Source organism: Clupea harengus, chromosome 11 (genome assembly GCF_900700415.2).
Source record: "Clupea harengus chromosome 11, Ch_v2.0.2, whole genome shotgun sequence".
In the NCBI taxonomy this organism is placed as follows: Eukaryota; Metazoa; Chordata; class Actinopteri; order Clupeiformes; family Clupeidae; genus Clupea; species Clupea harengus.
This window is the reverse complement of record NC_045162.1, coordinates 22295269-22318755: the sequence shown is the minus strand read 5'-3', so window position 1 is coordinate 22318755 and position 23487 is coordinate 22295269. Positions and strand designations below refer to the sequence as shown.

Here is a 23487-nt window from a genome sequence, read left to right as displayed (position 1 = left end):
ATATATATGGTATACCGGTTGTATGTGTGGATAATGTAAATGTTTGTCACTTGTAGTACAGTTTTCTTTCCTGTGTTAGTTCTTCTGGTCATGTACACTTTGCCAAACATTACTGTTCTCAGTCCCACACTGATTTCTAATAATGGTAACTAACTATATATCTGTATTCATGTGGTACACCACAATAGTGTTGTTATACAAATGAAGACGTTTACTGTTTGCCATTAAATAGTTTTCCACTGAGATTAAAGGGTACATCAAAGTAAACATTAACTAGCCTTTTAAGGAAATACTAATTACAGAATGAGCACAGAAGTTGAACAATAACCATTATCAGATAAAAATCCCTGCAGTTCTTGAAAAGCACTTCAACAGAAGTTTATTAGCATACAGGTCAGTCAGCAGTCACACTTGTAAAATGAAAGTGATTAGACAAAGCTGAACTGTAGACGTGCCTATTTTCCTGCCTGCAATCAAAAACAAACAGTGACAAATACATCACTGCATCACTGCCTAGTAAACACAAATGGATATTACAACACACACACAAATTATATAGTATGTATGTCCATACTGTATAGTGTGGTAGCATTTTTTGTACAGACAAAATGCATTTCATATGTACATTATATGAATATAAAATTCAGCAGCAGTTATTTTCCAAAGCAACGGTGCAGCCATGTTAGGGCCTCAGTTTAAGCACAGTGTGTGCTTCACCGGCCATTGGTCCATGAGAGAATGACGTCGTGTTCAGAGGAGTGGGTGCTCTATGTTGTTCTGTGCTTCATTACAGAACTGCTTTATTAGAAAACCTCTTCAGATAAAAGCTTGTTCAATACACCCTAGTGAAACAGAGATATGTGATCACAGTGTAGACTGGACACTCAGAGTTAGACGTTCCAAGTTTGGCTGTGAATTCAGCCCTTCAGTGGGAGATCACGGGGTTAAAGAAAACACTCTTTAATGAGAATGAGAATGAGAATGAGCTTTGGAACAGAGCTTTACTGCTGTGTTACGCTGTTTAATGCATTGAAGACCAGTAGAGAGAGGCGGTGTGTAGTGCTGGCATCATGGCGTGTGTGTGTGAGTGTATGCTGTATCAGAGTAATACTGCACAGGGGTGTGGGTGTGTGAGTTTATGCCGTATACTTTGTTTAATTCACTGATGCCCAGTTTAGAGACAGGATACATGGTGTTGCCCTCCACCCCATCAGCCTGAGGTAGCAATGGAGGACAGAGGAAGGGATAGAGAGAAGGAGAGGGAGAGAAAGAGGGACAGGGAGAGGGGCAGGAAGAGGGAGAAGGAGAGAAAGAGAAAGAGGGGAAAAAGAGAAAAAAGGGAGGGAAGGAGAGAGGGAGGCTTGTACCGTTGGGTGGTCTAGCCCATTAGGGTTCACTCCAGTGCCTCATTAGAGCTGCAGAGTGACACATCTGGAGCTGCTGCAGGGAGGCACGCGTTTGGCCTCAGCATGTCATAACAGTATGGCAATAACAACAACAGCAACGCCAATGACAACAACAACAATAACACTAACAACAACAACAACCTCCTGAACCTGAGGTGATGGACTATATCAGGTGCACCCACACACACACACAAACACACACACACACACACACTCAATAAATGAACAAAGGAAGCAATAGAGGTAGGCAAGCAAGCATGTTAGTGTGCTTCATTTGGCAGGATCTTTATATTACAGGAAATTCTGCTGCAATATTAAACTACTGTTATTGTTACTTGTTTTTTGTTACTTATTTTTGGTGAATCTAAATTGTGGCTTCTGTAGAACACAAAATAAATGGCCGCATTTGAAACACATTTGAGATGCATTTGAGATCTTTGCATCTTCTTTTGAATTTTCCACACTGTTAGCAATTTAAGTGATGTGAGGATAAGTAATGGGATACACTGTGAACTTTACAGTGAGACTATATTTAAAAAATGAACCTAACCAAACCATACATTTTCACATCAGTATAATTTCTGTCACTGAAACCATTTTACCATCCAATTTCAATACTAATTCAATATAGTCCTTTAGGGGCTGGCCAAAAATGATCAGCTCAACTTTTTGTACTTCATTTTAACAGTGCTCTGAAATACAAGGCCCAGACTAAACTGTGAAATCCCTGTTTTCAGGATAATGTTGACAGTTGATAGTTGTGTGATGTTCCTATGATATGTTCCTGGGATGTGATGTTGATGTCCTTGATTTACTGCAGTTCAGGGTTATTAGGACACACAGTTTCAGATGACATTTGAATTCAGAGGCTGAACATAACTGTACCACTGTAATCATAGAGGGTATGGAGTTAACACAGATGACAGCTGCACTGATAGCCCTTTTAAGACTAACATAACTTAGATTTAGACACATTTAGATTTCCTTGTTTTCATCTACCATCATGTACATGTATTTTACATTATTGAATACCTCTTCATACTGTCCTGATAATTGTACTGTACTGGAAAATATGTATTAGTATAATTCTACGGTGGCACTATTTTTGTATGCTAGGACTATACGCTGTGTCACTTGCTTTGTGGCATTGGTAGCTTATCCATGTCTGTCTTCACTCTCTATAAGCCAAGCTTTAGCAACTGCTCCATTTCTGTCCATGGATCAAGTCCATCTATCTATATATAAGTCTACCTGCCAAAGGAGCGGTATTTTGAAGAAAGCCTTTTTTTTCTTTTGCAGACGGTATAGCTGACAGGCCCAGTTGTCAATCACCATTTTATGTCTCTTCTAAAAATAGCTTATCACTTCTTCCAGTTGTCTTGGGCCCCAAAACCGTGGCCAGACATTTCATGTCTTCATCACAGCAGAAAGATAACACTTCCCTCATGACGTCAACGCGCGGGTCCCAAGGGCCTCTCGGCAGAACGGAACGATCAATCAGAAAAGTACGCTCTGTCGCTTTGAAGCAGACTTCTTCAGGGTGAGAGGACGGGATGAAAGAGAAGAGGGAGAGGAGGATGAGGGAGAGAGGATTGGATCCTGAAAGGAGAATAATAGAGAATTTATTAGAGGCTTTTATATAGAGGCTTTTACATGAACAGGATCACAGCTCAACACTGAGGGAGCCATGGAGGGTCAGTGACCGGAAGCCAAGGACAGTCGTTCCACTTCTGCGCCACTCACACCATTCAGCTCGAGTTGGTGCTTTTTGTCTGAGAGAGCGAGCTGACGTATGGTTACATCAATCCGTGAAGAGAGGTCTTTTGTTTCTGTGTGTCAACCCTTACCTCAACATGGTCTCTCCACAAAGACACATCTGTTTGGTTTTTTCATTTGGCACCTACATCTCTCATGTGGTTGTCAGATTGTTAGATCTGTGAAGACAGGTCCATTGTGTGTAAAGCCTTGCAATATGTGTGGTCATGTTATGTCTTACCAAATAGTCTGGACTGTGGCTTGTCTTGTCTGTAAGCCTTACAACACTTTTTCAGACACAGCTCTCTGCAAAGACCTGCTGCTTGTCTGTAAAGCTTGATATCATATGTGAAGACACTCTACCAGTAATCCCTCATCACGTTTTTGGATTGCAATGTCTCAATACACTTTCACATCTTTTAGTTGCTTCGTCATGTGTGTTTACATCTGTTACATCATGTGTGTTTACATCTGTTACAGTCTGTTACAGTTTTGCGAATGAAAGGTTTTATGGAGACTCACAAACCAAAGCAAAAATGCTTAATGGACAACAGGGGATGGATGATGATGGAAGTAGTAAATGATTTGCTCAGTGGAATGACTATTTTATAGAATGCTATTAAACTATGAGCGTGAATTGCTTTGGAAAGAAAAGCACAAATAGTTACTTTTGTAACAAGATTTAAGGGCTGACTGAGTTTCATTGCCTGTACCCTTTCAGAATAACAATAGGTTTGTGTGAGCGAGGGGGGAGATGATGGAGTCTGCAGAGTTGACAATGCAAACTCAATGAAGTGTTCTGTGTTTTTTCGATCCCACCCTATCTCCAGATCCTGGCCAACATCATCATCTTCATCTGCGGCAACCTGGTAGGGGCCTATCACAAGCACCTGATGGAGCTCGCCCTCAAGCAGACCTACCAGGACACTTGCAATTGCATCAAGTCCCCCATCAAGCTGGAGTTTGAGAAGCGGCAGCAGGTTGGAATGAGCTCACCCCAGGGCTTCTCATTTACACTGTCCCCGTGATGTGACAGACCTGTCACTGAGTGGAGCGGGTCCTACCGGGGAAATGTTGCTTTCAATGCATGCTTTAATACTGCAAGGGAATCGAGAGAAAGGAATCCTGAATCACTTGTGTCATTCATGTTGATTCATGGATCTTGACAGTTTTTTTTTTTATACACACCTAATATCTCATAGACTTCCTGAATAATCTCCATTGTGAAAATGAAACCATGTTCTGGATGCAGAAGCATTAGTTGTCACTGGGTGTCTCCGACTGAGGGCTGTTGGGGGTTGCGGTCAAATGGTCATTGCTCCATCGTCGATTGCTCCATGGTCGAGGCTTTGTGGAGGTTAATAAGGGCATGTGTGATGGAGGTGAAGGAATAATCGAAGTGACCCGGGGATCCCAACACGCAGGCAGCTTTCTGACCCTTCTGTCCTCAGAAAAACACAGAAAAACACTCACAGGTGGACACAGGTGCATTAGGCTCGATAAGCTCTTGTATGGGGATAATGAGATGATTGGGTATTCAAATAGCTGGGTAGTTGCAGAAGTCATTATTTTTAATGAGAGGAAATGTACGTGGCCTAACCTAGAGTGCACCTAAGGTCATCACTCACCCTACCACAGGCGTCATCAGTGGGCACGAGCGCACCCTTCTCGCTCGCTCGCTCCTCAAAAACGTAATTAAATCAATTTCAAACTCTTCAGAATGTGCTCTTGTAGACCAGCAGGTAGTAATGTTTCCTCTTAGAAAATCAGATTTTGCCTTCCCAGTGCTGTCTAATGTGTCTCTGAGACCCCCGCGCGCTGATTTTGATACGAAGCCCCCCTGCGGCTATGCTGGCGCAAGCGGCACCATGAGCACCGTGGCGTATTCATTACAGAAGCGGACACAGGCCCAGATGCGGCCCAAATCCGGGCCACATGCGGCCTCCATGTGGGGAGCCATCTCTGAGTGACAGGTCATTACTCAGCCCCCTCTGGAACAGCATGGGGTCCCTCAGCTAGGGGTAGATCTCCCCCATCTCCTCTGAGTAAATGGAGCAGAGGGACTGTCATTATGCAGACAAATAAAAGATGTGAAATCTCTTTTGGCCAATGGGCTGTCATCGTGCCATGATATTGTAATTATGCAAATCACCACCACTTCGCGACATGGGAGTGCGTAGGGTATTGTTGGGATAGATTAATGCCGTCAACAATATGGCATGATTAAGCAATATGATACGAGTGAGAATGGGGTTGGTAAAGGATATCCTCATCGCTGTGGTGGTTCAGGCGCAGGTAGTCACAGACGTGAAGTTATCCTTTACCAACCCCACAAACACGAGTGTCATATTGTTTTTTTACAACAATTTTACTACCGACTAATTGACTAATCGTGGACAGCAGATTGTGTTTTTCTTTATTTCCATTTTCATTCTCCGCCCCAAAAAATAGATCCAACCAGATCCAGAGTTTTCGCTGTCAAGCTTTGCCAAGCAACGAAATACTCTGCACAATAATTTGTACACTCACCAGTCTTCACGTTTTATGTTCATTTGTACATTATGTCCCTTTCTCCATTTGCTCCCTTTCCTCACTTGAAACTATGAAATGTAACATTATAAAAACACTGCCTGGCATTCTGCTCCCTTGCTTAGAATGAATGGGATGTTGACGTCGTAATACAACAGTCAAAGTATATCAAACGCCGAGTGATTAGTACCAGTGAAGAGTCGGTGTGGGGTTGTGCCGGTGTGTATCCTCACTCATGGGATGCCTCTTGTCCAATCCGAAATCAATAAACCTGTTCGACCGGATCTAACTGTTCTATAATAGAGATGGTTTTCATATGGGAAATGATAACTATGTATGACGTGGGAGGGGAGGGAATATCTTCGTCTGATATCGTCTGATATCTACAAGGTCATGAGGTCATGAACGTCGTTCCCACTCATAGTAAATTCACACATTGAGAGATTTTACAACACCTCACTGTACAGGAAGGCTGTTGGGACGGGAAGGAGTTCACTAGTTGTTTGGCGGTGTCTACTCAGCTTGCATGGACTGGCCTGTTGCTGAACATGCCCCTCGTGTGATGTGAAGTGGGCTAATTTGGACCAGACTAGGGCTAGTTCTCAGGCACATCTAGGTTAAAGTCAGTGTTAGTCTGAGTCTCAGGCTTTGTGTTGTAGCTCCTGTAAGGACTTTGTCAGGTGTCTGTCTGCAGCACTGTCTATTGAAACCCTTTGTTTAGTTTAACTACGGAACAACTCCAAAATCTTGGACTTAGCTCCCATACAGACATAACCAAACTAGATAGACCAGATGAATTGTCACCGAGTGTAAATGTCCCCTCTGAACCCAATGTGTTTCGTCCCCCCCCCCAGGAGCGACTGCTGCTGTCCCTGCTGCCAGCTCACATCGCCAGGGTGATGAAAGCTGAGATCATCCAGAGGCTCCAGGGCCCAAAGTTTGGCCAGGTTGAGAACACCAACAACTTCCACAACCTGTACGTGCAGAGACACATCAATGTCAGGTGAGCCTCACGCTAGCAGCTTTCAGTGTGGTGTCTACACTGCTAGCATCCGTGGTGAAAACCGTAGCATTTGGGTGTCCTATGGTCTCTTGCGTTATTAGCCTAGTGTGTGATATATTACAATTAGTTGCTTTAACTAAATGTAAGGTTTTTACTTGTAGTAACAAAACATGAGCATTCACATAAGAAAAGCATGTGTGATGCATGCTGAAGTGTATGGTTCGTTCATGTTCATTAATGCTTAACGTGAACTAATACATCCCTCTGTTCATCAGGGATGCCTTAACTGATATACTGAATGCATCCAGAATGTGTTGTCAGAGGCCTACTGAAGTATCTCGTAATTCAATTCAATTCAATTCAATTTTATTTATATAGCGCCATAACAATACAATTGTCTCTAGGCGCTTTACAGAGCCCAGAGCCTGAAACCCCCTTAGTGCAAGCACAATGGCAACACGGGCAAGAAAAAACTCCCTGTTAGTCAGGAAGGAACCTTATGCAGAACCACGGCACATAAGGGGGAACCCATCTGCTTGAGGTCGGCCGGGTGGAGATAGGAAGGGGGGAAGGGGGGAGGGTTGTGTGGCAGAAGGGGAAGGGAAACAACAGGTGTTGTACATAGCCTGCATTTGGTAGATTTACATAATATATATACAGACATCCAGTGGTAAATACATGATACAGACAAGGCCAGTTTAGTGGATATACACTGTGCTGATAAGGTTACTATTACAGGGGTAAGGGGAGTAGGAACAGAGAAACATGTCGATGGTGGCAATAATATATATTGTATATAAATGCTAGCATAGGGTATGAGGTAGAGTAAGTGTACGGCAGTGCGGTGGCGGTGGGTGCAATTGGTCGAGGGTTTCTGCAGGTAGACCGGGTAGAGAGACTACAGCAGCGTCCCATGGCGAAGATAGTCTAGATTAGGAGAGAAAGAAAAAGAACAGAGTGAGTGGGTTATTATAGGTATTAGCAATGTGATAAGAAAGGAGAGGGAGAGGGAGAGAGAGAGAGAGAGGCTGCCTGGCTGGGTGTATGGGGATTTTATTTAGTATTTAGTTGGCTGGTGACAGTCGCAATACGCGCCGTGTGCTGTACCCGGGATCTTCCGCACTCCTTCACGGTACAACATACGCTGTCTGTAGCCCAGTTATGTTGATTAGGGGGGTATTGCATGTGTTTTAGATGTGTTTAGCTATGCTGGCATTTAGCATTTAGTTTGGTTTGGCATTTAGTTTGGTAATCTTACGCTAGTATTCTCATTGCCAAGTGTGGCTTTGATTGGGACACAGGGAATGGAGAAACATGAAAGTCTACAGATTTAACAACCTTCCAAAATATGTTTTCATGCCAGGTTTTATAAACCTAATGTCCAAGGTCAGACACGCGAGGGACTTGTATAGATTTGCTGGATTGAATTTTAATACTCAGAAGTGTTTCAAGATTAAATCGTTTTTTTTCTTTGCAAAGAGCTTTCGTTTTGCCACTGTACAGAATTGATTTTTATGCAGCACCTGCAGCCATCTTTTATTGAAATAGGATTCCCTTTTTTTTCTGTAAGAGTTTTTTCATATCCCGCCTGTTGCTTCAAAAAACCACCTAGGGGAAAAAAAGATAATAGATATCAGAGGGTTGTCTGTTTGACAAGGTGATTCAAAGTCTGTGTATGAAGATTAAGAAGGCCCTGTGTGTGAGTGTGTTACCTGAGGTTGCCATTTTAGTCCGTTCTTTGTCTCAAGAATCCTGCCTCATTTTGACAGCTAGATGGACAGAGGTGCTGGAGGCTACTGAGATCTTTGAAAGAGCTCAGTGAAGAATCTTTAATGAAGGACATGAAAGTGCACACAGTCTGTGGAATGGAGAGGCAGAAAGTGACAGAGAAAGAAAGGAATAGATAGCGTGGGGGAGAGAGAAAGAGAGGAAGAGAGAGACTGGAAGAGAAACAGACAGACAGACAGACAGACAGACAGACAGACAGACAGACAGACAGACAGACAGACAGACAGACAGATGCTTCCTTATATGATCAGTTTAGTCACCATAATTCTGCATATAAAACATTAATTAAAAGAATTTCAATTATATTTCACCTTTCTCCCTGTTTCTTTTCTCTTTCTGCTCCAGCTCAGAATTCTATACGGCACAAAAGCTAGCATATTACCTCCACAGAGAACTGGGAACAGTTAGAGTGGTGACTGACTAATATAATGAGGACTCATTAAAAATAATCATCTTTCATCTTTCTCACTAATGTATGGGGAAGATTAAAAAGGTCGGACTATTGGTCTCTGATATTAGGGTTCTGTACTGATAGTTTTGGATTCTGTTTTTTAATGTGATTCATTTATAATGTAGTGTTTGCTACTCTGACATTACCTGTGTGTGTGTGTTTGTGTGTGTGTGTGTGTGTGTGTGTGTGTGTGTGTGTGTGTTTGTGTGTGTGCTTGCATGTGTGTGTGCATGTTCACATGTTTACACCCATCTGTATGTGTGCACTCGTGTGTGGGTCTGTGCCTCCTTTCACAGCATCCTCTATGCTGACATTGTGGGCTTCACTCGTCTGGCCAGTGAGTGTTCACCAGGGGAGCTGGTGCACACACTGAATGAACTCTTTGGGAAATTTGACCAGATCGCTAAGGTATGCACTTCCCAAGGGAGGGACTCACACAGGGCTCTAATCTGCTAAAAGGTTTCTCTGTGTGTGTGTGTGTGTGTGTGTGTGTGCGTGCGTGCGTGCGTGCGTGCGTGAGTGCGTGCGTGCGTGCGTGAGTGTGTGCGTGCGTGCGTGTGTGCCTGCGTGTGTGCCTGCGTGTGTGTTGAGATAAATGCATGGGTTGCTCCTGGCTTCCAGGGCCCAGAATATAGATCTCGTTTCCTATCTTATTTAGCTTCACCATGGAATTGGCTCTCTGATAAAACTTTGAATGTTGAAATCATCAAAGGCAAAGGCAATCATCAAGCATATTTTTGCAAGTTTTTCTTCAGTTCAGTTTGCAGTGTGCTTTGAATAGACACATCAGACTGGATACATCACAGATTCATTAAGCCATCAGAGTCTTCCTGAGGCATTTCCTTTTCAGGACCTCTGCTGTCAGCTATAACATCAACACACTTAAACCCCCCCCCTCAGAGCTTACGCATCGATCAGCAGAGTTTTTGTTTCTTCAGCAGCATGCTGAGATGCGGCTCTGAATGGTAGCAACATTTGTAATTATTGTTTACGATATTTTAGAATTGTATAGCATTAGCATAAATTGTATAGCATTAGCATACATTTTATAGCATTTTATAGCATATTGTATAGCATTTATAGTGTCTCCTAGGTTTAGCTTGACTTTACATACATCATATTCATTGTGTCTTGTCAGTGTTTGAGGTGTTGTAACGTAGAGCTGACATGACCTGGTGTGTGATGTGGTTTTTTTTTTCAGGAGAATGACTGTATGAGGATTAAAATCCTGGGGGACTGTTACTACTGTGTCTCGGGGCTGCCGGAGTCACTGCCGGACCACGCCAAGAACTGCGTGAAGATGGGACTCGACATGTGTGAGGCCATTAAGTAAGTCCCTCATTTATGCCGATAAAATATTAAATCATAAATTGTTACCTTATTCACTTCTCTTCAAATTTCAGGAAAGAATAAAGATCAATGCTGGCAGAATAAAACTTTGGCTCAGAAAATAATCAGGTCTTCATGGTCCAAAGAACCAACATGGTGTTGCCAGGAGATTGACTATTATAATTAACAATGTGCTCTGGGGGGCTTTGTCTGCAGTCCCATTGTTACATGGTGAAATTGAACACGTTTCCCCATTAGGGAAAAAAGCCTTCACTTCTAGGTTGGTGTCACTGCACAGATCCATAGCAAAGTTTGGATTCTAAAACTGATTGTTCCAATCCTTGATTGTGATTGGCTAAATCGCGTTCCATGCCGTTGTAAAATACAGCATAACCTTTCAAGTTGTCTATGCTGACATTGTGGGCTTCACTCGTCTGGCCAGTGAGTGCTCCTGTCCCCCCACCAGGAGCGACTGCTGCTGTCCCTGCTGCCAGCTCACATCGCCATGGAACATTACAACGGCATGGAACGCGATTTAGCCAATCACAATCAAGGATTGGAACAATCAGTTTTAGAAAAAAATGTTCAGGATCTTTTTTATGTTCTTGCTGCTGCTGTTGTTGAGAAATGGCCCTTTCTTCTCCAGCAGCCGCAGTATATCATAAGAGATTAGCTCAGGCTTGGCTCAGGTTTCTGTCGCAGCAGGCCGACCGCACAGGCTGAGGGTCAGCCACTCATTACTGAGCAGCGCTGATTGCTGCTGTCGTGGGGAGTCAGGCCTGGTCTGGTGCCAGCGCCTCCCAACAGGGGATGAGTGGGACAGACGCATTTCTGCAGCACCAGGGGCCTGCTGCTCTGGAATACCAATGCAACTCTGAGTCAGCGCCCAGCAACATCCAGCTCTCGGTTCTGGAACGCTGCCGGTGTGGAATACCAAAGCAGCCCAGAATCAGTGGGTCCAGCAACATCCTCCATAGTCACTGCTGGACCTGGATCAGCTCCAGGCGAGGGGTTAGTTCTCCTGCTCTCTCAGACTACTGGAAGGCAGCAGTTAGGAGGATCTACCACTCAGAAATACTGTATCAATATTACTGTAATACTGTATCAAACTACTGATACTCTGGGAAATGTATTTGACAGCGCAGATTAGTAACGGAAACATGTTATAATATGCCGCCGGATCAGGGCCAGATTTCTGTCACTGTCTGCACTAATAGGCTGCTAGGTGTTGCTAGACACTGATTCTGAGTGCCAGTAGTATTCCATTAGCTTGTCTGTTCCATTAGACTGACACTGTTGGGGAAGACAGGGCTACTGCTTGGGAATGCTAGATTGGTTGCCACCGCTGACACAAATGAGTAGCAGTACATAGACATTCTCTGAAGTGTATTGTACATAATTAATGGTCATTTTTCTCTGCCAGACATCCATTACAACCCACTGTCTACTTGCTTTTGGCAGCCAAGTTGTCCTGCAGAGTTTGCAGAAAAAGTTGCTATCTGTATAATCTGCTGTATGGCATCTAGCCTGTGGTCGGGGCGCGGGCCCAGTGACAGGAGAAAAACAAACCCAAACAACGAGGGCCTACACGGTAAAACTGGACTAGAATCAGAGGGACGTTGGTTTAGTGCCCTGCAAACGACCACTGCTGGGTTTGTTTCTCTTCAGCTGCTGAGTGGCTAGCCTGAATGCAGTGGAACAGTAGGAGCTGTGGAGCATTCATTATTATAATGTGAACAATTGGATTGCACCACTGCAGTAGGATGTACTGTAGTAAACGTTCACCATATTCGCCCAATTTTACTACAGTATTCTTGCTTTCCTCCCTCATGTCCAGACCTGATAACCCACTAGCAAAATGCCAATGGAACTAATGATCAAGTGGTGTGGGTTGAAATGGAGCTAACAACCGAAGTTGTTGAAGTTGAGGTATATATACAGTATGTTCAGTATGTCTTTTTTTGACATTGAATTCTGAATCCTTTCTCTGACAGGAAGGTACGGGATGCCACGGGGGTGGACATTAGCATGCGTGTGGGAGTCCACTCAGGAAACGTCCTCTGTGGAGTCATTGGCCTGCAGAAATGGCAGTACGACGTCTGGTCACATGACGTGACACTAGCCAATCACATGGAGGCTGGAGGTGTACCTGGGTAAACAGATCTTTATGATGTTTTTGACAGTTATCATATGCTGAATGGTGGCACACTTCACACTCCAAGCATCACATTGACCCCTCACAGCAGCACCATCCCTCTGGAGAAAGACTCTCTAGCTGACCATTCCACCATGGATAGAGTGCCACAATCCCCCTGTACTATCCTGATGTGACATGATGGGATGGTAGTAGCGGGGTTTCCTAATCAAGGGAGAAGTTGTGAATAGCTGTGGCATCAAAATCTAAGGTTGTTAGGGCAACGTTTACGGAAACTCCTTATAAAATTGCTGCGCATCAACCTTAGTCGCTAAGTCAAGTTAATAATTAAGAATTTCTTTTTCGAATGGTCAAAATGCAGATTAAAAAGTTGGATGGAAACCCAGCTAACGACTTATCTGTGCAGGCGGGTCCACATCACCTCCGTCACGCTGGAGCACCTGAACGGCTCTTATAAGGTGGAGCCGGGAGACGGGCAGGAGAGAGAGCCCTACCTGAAGGAGCACGGCATCATCACCTATCTCGTCATCAACCCAAAGGTACAGAACTTTGTCTTTAGAGAAATCATGCTATCGTTTTATACAGAGCATTTTCACATTGTAATTGCATCACTGAGTATAGTAAGTAAGTAAGTAAGTAAGTAAGTAAGTAAGTAAGTAAGTTATAAACCATTCATTATCAGTGTGTAACAGCATCTCAACATACTGTGCTTACATAAATTGTCAACTTAGGTTTATAGTAGTAGTGATACTGTTAATGGCTGGCATTTGATATTTAACTTTATATTACACTCTGTGTGATGGAATTAAATGTATTTATAGGGAAATAATGAAACATTTGAGACTATATAAATGTGTGATTTGATGCCAGTTTCTGATATGGAGGAGTCACCTGCTAAATTAAGAATTGTAGCTAATTAATCTGGACATGCAGGTGTTCAGCATGACTTGCTAAGCTAATCGATTTATGAGAAAACAAATTTTGCAGGAAGACATCAAAGTTGTAATGTTTAAGTTATTCACCAAATCAACAAGCACATTTTAAATGAAAGACCAAATTACACTGACTACAGCTTTACAAATAAGTGTCCTAAAATAAATATTGTCAAAAGACGTCTCTGGTTCCTGCTGCACAGGAATAAGATGAATGATATTGGTATTCCTTCATTAAATAAAGGTAGAGCAGCAGAGACGTAGACAAATATTTAATCTATGATTGAAATGATCAGCATTGAATGAAATGTGCCAATGAGAGGCCAGGTAAAGGACAGCTTTCTCTACTGGCTCCTCCCACTGGCAGGCAGATAGGCGGAGTCCACAGCACCACTACAGGCCCCGCCCCACTCTGGAAGGGGCGAAGATGAGGGCATCGGTCCGGATGACCCGCTACCTAGAGTCCTGGGGTGCTGCCAAGCCCTTTGCCAACCTCCATCACCGAGACAGCATGACCAACGAGAATGGCAAGATCAACACTGCCGTGAGTGTTGTCATGATCCTCTCACTAGGTCTTGTGTTACTGTTTATGAGATGAAGATAGCCAATTAAACTAGACCAATGCTATTTGTTTATAAACTGTGTTATTAATAAAGTATATTTGAATGATATTTATGGCACATTTATCAACTTGGTGTTAATCACTGGCTTAAGCACAATTTAATTCTCATAAGATGTTTGTTTTTACCAGTGGCGGACTGTGGTTTTTACGGTTAGGCTTTCAATGACCGTTTATGTTTTCGTGCGACTAAAAACCATTTTCCACCATGTCTTTCGTAATTGTAAGCTTTAACCTTAATTTCGTCACCATTACGGTTGTCAAAACAATCAAAACAAACTACAGGGAGAGAGAAGGGGGCACCACAATCCTGTATGTTATTATGTTGGTGAAATATACAGTGCATAGCCTATATTGATTTAATGGTGTAGAAGTCTGAAAAGTAGATAGTAGATTATTAGTACCCATTTAAATTAATTTCACGTATTTTGATGCCCCTTGGTGCCTTATGCACAGCGTGTGACCTTCGTGTACGCAGTGTCATCCCTCCGTGGCAAAATATCCTCAGGCAGCGCGAGCAGTTAACCCTGGAGCAGGTCTGCCGCTGAGATGGCACCCCCCCTCTCCAGTGTCATCTGTCCTGGAGCTGCTTTCTAAAGTGCTTTTTTATTAGAGCATGTGTGCCATGCCCTCCTAGGATGCTTCTGAAGACAACACTGTCCTTTCATTTCAGCATCTAAACAGCAAAAGAGTTTTATTTGGCAAACAGTACATGACCACCCTTGTGGCTAGCGCACATTCACTCTTTGGTTTTCATCCTGTCTGATGAGGTTTGTCTGTGTTTTCACCTATAAGAGCTGGTGAATGAAGGTGCAAACAATACTAACAGTACTAATACATGGGTCCTATGGCCAGACAAAGAACATACTGGGGGAAGCTGTTTATCTTACCTGTACTGCAAGTCACTGATAGACCAGAGATAGATATAGACATGGTAGGTACATAGACATGTCTATTCAGTAAACGAAGTAAAAAGAACATGTGTTTTATGTTGATGTCATTTAGACACAAAGTGTCTTTCTCTTTCTTTGTCTCGTGTGTTTGGAGTAAAGAACAGGCATTTTATCAGTCAGATCTTAACTCTCTGTGTATGTGTGTGTGTGTGTGTCTGCTTTTGAAGACAACCCTGTCCTTTCATTTCAGCATCTAAAGAGCAAAAGACTTTTATTTGGCAAACAGAACATGACCACCCTTGTGGCTAGCGCGCGTTCACTCTTTGGTTTCATCCTGTCTGAGGAGGCTAGTCTGTCTTTTCACCTTTTCGTCTCTCCTTCATCCAGGATGTTCCGATGGGACAGTACCATTTCCGCAGGAGAACAGAGAGGTACTGATGTTCAGATGTTCTCCCTCCCTGTCTGTGTTTCAGGATAACATTGTGCTGCATTTGGTAGTCGTCACTGCTGCACTCTTTGGAGAAACTTTCTCTTTTTAGAGTATGGCCTGATGTTTTTTGTGTGTGCATATTTATATGGCAGTGTACATGACGTACAAAGCAAAGATGCATCCATAAACAGCTTTTGCCTGAGAACATTTTCTCGCCCATGTGCAGGAAAACATTTAGATGCATAAATATGGAACACAAGGCACCTTAATTAGATTTGCTCAGGCTTCTGAGTGCTCTGTCTCTAAAGGAAGTTGCCATGGTGTTTAACTATTAATAGTCCGGAAGTTTGGACATGTTGTTGCTGTGGAACAAATATCTGGCAAGCAAAATGGAGTTAAAAATGCACCATATGCACAGAGATGATTAGGTTTTTATCTTTTTTTTTTTTTTATCAGAACAAAATCACAGAAGAGGCGCTTCGAAGAGGAATTTAATGAGAGAATGATTCGCACGTTCGATGGAATCAATTCACAGAAGTGAGTTCTATTCTCCCCTTTTAATTGTTTAGATGCATCAATGAAGATAATCAATGATTTAGTGAGTCAAATCAACCAATTACCCAACCAACCAATCAATCAATACTCTCTTAATCACACTTTTGTCTCTATGGATTTTGATGAAAATCTGTCTTTTTCAGGCAGTGGCTCAAATCTGAGGACATTCAGCGAATATCTTTATTTTTCCACAACAAAACACTGGAGAAAGAGGTATGCCATCTTGGCAATCATGAATCCCAGTGAAAAGACTCAGTTACATTTGTGCATGGAGTCACTCCAGAACTGTGTTTTTCCAGTCTCTATAGAATAGACTACCATATAGGGCTATACATTAAATATGTCCCATGCTATAGTTTGTAGTTGTAGTTTTGAGAGAGCCATCAAGGCATTTCATTTAGCTTTTATGGAGATGCTGGCTAACTCTGAAACCAAATCCTTGTCTCAATGTGAATGATGCAGTTCGCACACTAAAACTAAAACGGTTAATTGATGTTTATGGATATCAAAATCAACGCATTATTACCTATTAGATGTAGTTCCTATTGCAGGTTTTATTTTTTGCTCACTGTTTCTGTATACACAAATATACACACACACATACACCCACACACACACAGACACCCCCCCCACACACACACATAGTGCATGACTGACACATGAGCAATTTTTTAAATAATATAAAATGCAGTTCTTGATGTTCGTTCTGGAGGATGTCTTTGATGGTCGCACTGGCCTTAAATATGAAGTGTGAATGTGTGCTGGATGGCCCTTGGAACTTAGCTCATATACATGAGTTGTGTGTGTGTGTCCCTCCCAGTACAGAGCAACCACTCTGCCAGCTTTCAAGTACTACGTGACCTGCGCCTACCTGATATTCTTCTGCATTTTCATAGTCCAGATACTGGTCTTGCCAAAGTAAGTATGCTTTGTGATGATCTTACATCTAAAAGAGCTGGTGAATCAAGGTGCAAACAATACTAACAGTACTAATACATGGGTCCTATGGCCAGACAACGGACATACTGGGGGAAGTGTTTATCTTACCTGTACTACAAGTCACTGATAGACCAGAGATAGATATAGACATGGTAGGTACATATACATGTCTATTCAATAATAGAAGTAAAAAGAACATGTGTTTTATGTTGATGTCATTTAGACACAAAGTGTCTCTTTCTTTGTCTTGTGTGTTTGGAGTAAAGAACAGGCATTTTATCAATCAGATCTTAACTCTCTCTCTCTTTCTGTGTGTCTGTGTGTGTGTGTGTGTGTGTGTGTGTGTGTGTGTGTGTGTGTGTGTGTGTGGCAGGACGGCTCCTCTCGGGGTGTCGTTTGGCTTGGCCTTCCTGCTTCTCTCCGTCATCCTGCTCATCTGCTTCACGGGTCATTTCATGGTAAGAGACACCGACTGCAAGTCGCTCATGACACTCATTATGCTACTCACACAGTCATTAGGGAGGCTGGCTCTCTGCGGAGTGACAGAGTGTAGGCTACATGTTACTGATACGTCCCTGAGCTCATACCACATGAGGAAAATGCCCGGTCTGACTAACAAATGCTATATATTGTCTGTGTTATCAATCACCATAAGAGCTGATCATGTAGACCTCTGAATGTGTGTAGGTGTACTGTGTGTGTTGTGTGTAAATGTGTGTGTGTGTGTGTGAACTGTGTGTGTTGTGTGTATATATATGTGTGTGTTGTGTGTGAGAAAAACAGAGTTCAGGCCAAGGTTTATAGTCCCATTTGTGAGTGCTTGAAGTGCTTCAATGTCTCAGTGACAGTGGTGTGCTATCATGTCAGCTGTGAAACACTCATGGGCTTTTAGGGAAGGTCTGTGTGTAGTGACCCACGCAGTGTTTACACTGGAGGCTGATCTGATGGATGCCTGTCTCTCTCTCTCTCTCTCTCTCTCTCTCTCTCTCTCTGTCTCTCATTTTATCCCTCTCGGTCCCTCCCCCTCTATCTCTTTATCTTTTTTTCTCTCTCTCTTTCCTTCTCTGACTCTCCCCCTCAGAAACTCCTTCTTTCTCTCTCCCTTTCCATTTCCATCTATTTCCTTGTCTCTCCTTATTTGTTTTTCACTCTGCACTCTGTCTCACTCAGCCTTTCCCTCCCTCTCTCTCCCCGTCTCTCTCCCTCCATCTCCCTCTCTTGGAAGACGGAACTGCGTGTGGGTTTGAGTGTGAGAGTGTCTGGAAGCCGCCTCTGGCTTATGCAAGTTCTCTGTATTTTCTTGTTCTATTATATGTTTCAACATCTTTTTGGATGAAGTTATAGTTTAGGTGAATTTAGGAGAGTCTGCCACCAGCGTTGTTGGGCTGGTCCGCATGGTGACTCCATCTTCGAGAGATTAAGCAGGTGTCATGGAGTGAAAGTGGCGTCCAAAGTTAATCAATGTAGCTCCGCTCAATGTATCTCAGCTCAATGTATCTTGGCTCAATGTAGCCCGGCTCAATGTAGCCCGGCTCAATGTAGCTCAGCTCAATGTATCTCAGCTCAATGTAGTTCGCTCAATGTAGCCCAGCTCAATGTAGCTCAGCTCAATGTAGCTCCGCTCAATGTATCTCAGCTCAATGTAGCCCAGCTCAATGTAGCCCAGCTCAATGTATCTCAGCTCAATGTAGCCCAGCTCAATGTAGCCCGGCTCAATGTATCTCAGCTCAATGTAGCCCAGCTCAATGTAGCCCAGCTCAATGTAGCTCAGCTCAATGTATCTCAGCTCAATGTAGCCCAGCTCCATGTAGCCCAGCTCAATGTATCTCAGCTCAATGTATCTCAGCTCAATGTAGCCCAGCTCAATGTAGCCCAGCTCAATGTAGCTCCGCTCAATGTAGCCCGGCTCAATGTAGCCCAGCTCAATGTAGCCCAGCTCAATGTAGCCCGGCTCAATGCAGCTCAGCGGTAGGAAAAGTTGTTGGACATGAAAATGTGGTGTATGCATGTAGAATGAATAATGTGATTGTTTTTGTCTTTTTAAGTACTGTAGACAAGGCTAATGTAGTGGCTCAAAATGGCATTGAAGTTGATGATTTGTTTGTTCTGGTTCTTTCTCTAAGTAGCCCTTTGAAGAAAATAACCTTGTCTAATGTGCTTATAAAGAATGAGTTGTAAGTTAGGGACTGCTCAAGATAAGGTCAGCTGATCTCTCCGATGAAGAAAACAACCCTGGGGTCTAAATCACCTCGTCTGAGTCATCTTGTGTCTTTGATGGATATGATTATGTTGTTTTTGCTTTGGATGTAGAGAGGGACATCATCTGCGTACCTGTCCCAATAAAATAGAAAAAGAGAGGGATCCAACTGATACGCCTGTCTCTCCAGGCGAGGGGACTAGTGAGGGGAGGGGGAGGGGGCCATCTGTACCGGTGTCAGTGGTGGCTGCGGGAAATGCAGAGCCAACGGAAGATAGCCAAACGGATGAGATTATCTGTGATATGGAGACAGAAGAACAGTTTTTATTTCCCTAGACTAGGAGAAAGAAATTTTGTCGCAGAGTTAAGAAACAATCAAAAACAGATGAAGAGGCACGTGACCAGGAGAGTGAGGGTATTTCGACAGATTCAAATATGTCAGAAAAAGATTAACCTCAGTCATGTTGTATGCTGTTCTAGAGATTAGCAGTTTTCTCTCCAAATTCATGTTTGGGTAGAAGATTATTTTCTGAACAGGCAGCAGTTGATTCAGGATGCAACATATTTGAACACTGGTGAGGAGGGATTTACAGAGTCTAGATTGAGGAGAAATTACTTGATTTTGATGGTGACATGCAGTAGGGTTATTTTGACTGCTTTTTTCTCTGTGTTTTTCTAGTCACATTCATTTTCTGCAAATGGCGAAGTAAAAGTCGCTACTTTGAATTTGAGTGGAGCCGAAAAGATGGAGGGAAAAGGGCAGCATTCTTTGAATGAAGTAAACAGAAAAATGTAGATGTTTTCCATGTTCAATAAAGAATGAAGCTAACTGGGTGAGGGGCTGGTATGGGCTCGCTATTCTTAGTCACAATACTTCACTAAGTGGAGGAGTTAGCCTTCTTTTTTCAAAGTCACTCATGAAGAAATAGTGAAAGGAAGACCGTCTTTGAAAGTGAGAGTGAAGACTGTCTTTGAAAGTGAAAGTGAAGGAATGTCTTTGAAAATGACACCTTTGTACTTAAAGTACTTATGCTCCTACTTTAGATGAACTCAGTGGAGTTCTTAGAACAGGTAGAAGCACTGACATTTTAATGTTAATGATTTTAATTGTACTGCGGATGTTTTAGATCGGAATCATGTAGAACCTCATGCTGCCTCTCGCAAACGTCTTGTTGAAATGATTGAGGCTTTTGAGTTGAAATATGGAGTTCTTTTCATAAAAAGAATATTTTATCTATGGCAAGATGTTTTGGATCTACTGTTTTAAGCATTATTTTAATGCTTTTTGGTCTTCTTTTATAAGTCCTGTAGGGTCTTCACATCATTGTATGGTCTGTTGTATAATCAGTAAACGTGCTGAGAAACCTAAAAGTGAACATTTCCATTTTAATAAGGTGTTGGACATTTTAGAGAGACATTTATGTTTCTCTGGGATAATTCTAGGTTAGAAATGTCCTTTTTTCCCCCTTTACTGCAACAGTGGTGGGATGTAGCCAAAATTAGAATGAAATAATTGTATTCTATAGATTAACTATATTATATATTGCATAGAGGTATACACTCAATGTCAGTAGAGACTTGGCCAGATCTCTAAAAAGCTGAAAAGAATGAAACTGTGGAGCTGCAAAATGAGGTCGATACTACAGGGAACCTAGACCAGTTAGAGAGACTAAAGGGTGAAAAGAGGGACTTGGTTAAACTGCTGAGGGAAAAAAATCACAGGGCGTTTTGGGCCGTGCACGTTTTCAAAACGGCGGAAATGGATGTTCCATCTACATTTTTCTTTAATCTGGAACAAAAACATAGACAAAAAAAAGTGAATTCTTGTACGAAATCACGGGTGCCGTTATCTAAGCAATCTGATATTAGAAAGCGGGCAAATAAGTGTCTCAGAGCTTTTTAAAAGGGAGGTTTCTTTCACAATCTGCCAAAACTCACAAGGGACTCAGCAAAAATGCTTGATGGAACATTATCACTGAAAGAGCTCTATGCTGCCCTTATGTGCATGGAGAACATTATCACTGAAAGAGCTCTATGCTGCCCTTATGAGCATGGAGAAGCAGCAGCAGCAGGTCATCAGTGTGGCCCTGGAACCCGGTGTGGCGCCCTCGGCCGAGGGCCTGGTATAGATGGCTTACCATGGCTTATATTTTTGGTCAGTTTTAGGGAAGACCTCCAACAGGAGCTGAATGAGGAAAGCTACCTCTGAGTTGTTTGGATGGCAGTCTTGACTCTCCAGGTCCCTCCCAATCTTATATAATGACATTGAGAGTATACTAAAAATGTATGGTGGCTTGACTTCTCTTTTTAAAGCATTGAGTGTGTAAGACAAAGTTGTCCACTGTCTGCTATTCTCTACTTCATAGCAATAGAACCTTTGCTTCATAAACTAAAAACTCAAATGAGTTTTCTTTGTCCAATTGTCCGAGAGTCTTCTGTCTGTTTGCGTATGCTGATGATTTAAAGATCAGAATGGTGATGACATTTCAAATGATTTTGTAATACATTTTGGGTTGATATCTTCTGCAAAAGTCAACTGGAATAAAAGTGAAGCAATTGTAGAAGGTAATTGGTTGGACGGAGCGGCAAAACTCCCAGAGGGGTTGAATTGGAAAAAAGGGGGATTTAAATATTTAGGAGATGACAAGACAGTACAAAAGAATTGGGATAGAGCACTTGAAAAAATAAAAGGGCGGCTAAAAAATTGAATGTCAAAATATAGGGGCTGCTGTCTAATCTTAAATGATTTAGTAACCTCTTTTTTTGTGGCACAGATTGGAATATTTCTATCTACTGATATTTGAGCAAAGCTTCAGTCAGTTTCAGGAGATGTTGTTGGGACAGGTTACATTGGGTTCCTCAGAGTGTTCCATGTTTGCCTAAAGACGTCTGGTTTAGATCAATCTTTCTCAAAGTGACAATTTTAGCATCACAGAAACGTGTGATGTTGAGGGAATATGCATATGCTATTTTAACTCCTGACAGGGATGATTCTTTCTCTTCTTTGTTGCTTATTCCTAATTTGGATGATTTTGAAACGGTTTTTGGCTCAGTCAGAACAAATGGAATTAAGTGTGGCTAGTGGCGACAGTGGTACAGGAGGTAAATAAGTCGTTTAGTAATCAGAAGGTTGCTAGTTCGATTCCCTGTCGAAGTGTCCTTGAGCAAGGCACTGAACCCCTAATTGCTCCTGATGTGCAGTGTGCCATCAGTGTAAATGTGTATGCATTGTAAGTCGCACATATGTAAGTCGCTTTGGATAAAAGCGTCTGCTAAATGTAAATGTAGTGGCAAATGTTTGTATATAAGAATTGTGTGAAAGTGACTAAAAAAGACTAAACAGAAGGTTTGATACGCCTTGGCGTTCTGCTTTTGGCTCAGCTAATACAGTTCAACTGCAGAGGTCTTTATATAAGCCACCATTAGCTAACAAAGCAGGGGGTTGGCAGTGGAGAATATTACATGGTATTTTGGCTGTTAACTCTTATTTCAGTTTTAAATCCAAATGTAAATCACAGAAACTTCTTTTGTTTTCAATGCTTTTGCGGATCGACTCCTTTGTGTAATCTGTTAACAAAGTGTTTTGTGTTGTTTGGGGACGTTTTTTCAATTCAGATTTTTATTTTAGGGTTTAAATATAATGTTTAAAAAAACCTTCCAAGTGCCAGTTAATCAATTTTATCCTGGGGAGTGCCCAAATGGCATATTACATTAGCAGGGAAAATAAGATTGAGCAAGACTCAGGCCATGATGTACTAGACATTTTTTGTAAGGTTAGTAAAATGAAGGATAAAGTTAGACTCCAATTTGTATGCAGTTAAAGGTTATCTTAATTCCTCTGAAGATGTGTGGTATCAAGACAAGAGGGGGCAATATGCTCACCCGTCAACAAAGAACAATTTTTTCCTGTTGGTTTTCCCTTGATTTAGTGTTTTGTTTATTAAATGAGTTATTGGTTTTATTTGTATGAATAAAGTGCTGTGTAGTGTAATAAAGTCCTTTTCAAATCCTCTCTCAGCACTGCAGTAAAAGCTCCTCGTCCTCCTGGCACTGGCTCCTGCGCTCGTCCGGAGTCATCGCCAACAAGCCCTGGCCCCGAATCACCCTCACCATGGCAACCACTGCCCTCATCCTGGTCATGGCCGTCTTCAACATGGTATGTGGGCGGAGCTAAAACATATGGGTCTTGCTGTGATTGGCTGCATGCTCTTCTTTCCCGAGCGGCATATGTCAATATTTGTAAATAGTAACCAACCCTACAGCTGGTAGGAGCACTAAGGCTGAACATCACATTTGCAGCTTTGAATGATACCCTGCCTTACCCAACGTCTGTGATGAATAGCGATGAAGTTTTGCATCGGGAACTTTTAATTAGAACTGCACACTGAGACAAACGACTGTGTCCCTGATTGCTCCAGCCCGGACTAGACGAGGGGGTGTTTGCTTGATTCTGATGTGCTGTTTACTCTGTGCTCCATGGTGGGAGGATTCCACCCTCTCCAGGCC

The 23487-nt window shown here is 42.5% G+C and overlaps 1 protein-coding gene across 2 annotated transcripts in view; it reads left to right on the top strand.

Annotated features, from left to right (window-relative positions):
• The window catches only part of adcy2a (adenylate cyclase 2a), a 76703-nt gene that overhangs the window by 37947 nt on the left and 15269 nt on the right, over positions 1-23487 (top strand). For both annotated transcript variants that reach the window (XM_031576268.1, XM_042709133.1), the window contains 13 exons: positions 3992-4141; positions 6545-6693; positions 9229-9340; positions 10134-10261; positions 12256-12414; positions 12823-12955; positions 13716-13892; positions 15248-15291; positions 15747-15827; positions 15989-16058; positions 16666-16763; positions 17158-17242; positions 23000-23137. In XM_031576268.1, the coding sequence (XP_031432128.1) occupies positions 3992-4141; positions 6545-6693; positions 9229-9340; positions 10134-10261; positions 12256-12414; positions 12823-12955; positions 13716-13892; positions 15248-15291; positions 15747-15827; positions 15989-16058; positions 16666-16763; positions 17158-17242; positions 23000-23137 (1524 nt within the window). The remainder of the gene's footprint in view (positions 1-3991; positions 4142-6544; positions 6694-9228; positions 9341-10133; positions 10262-12255; positions 12415-12822; positions 12956-13715; positions 13893-15247; positions 15292-15746; positions 15828-15988; positions 16059-16665; positions 16764-17157; positions 17243-22999; positions 23138-23487) is intronic.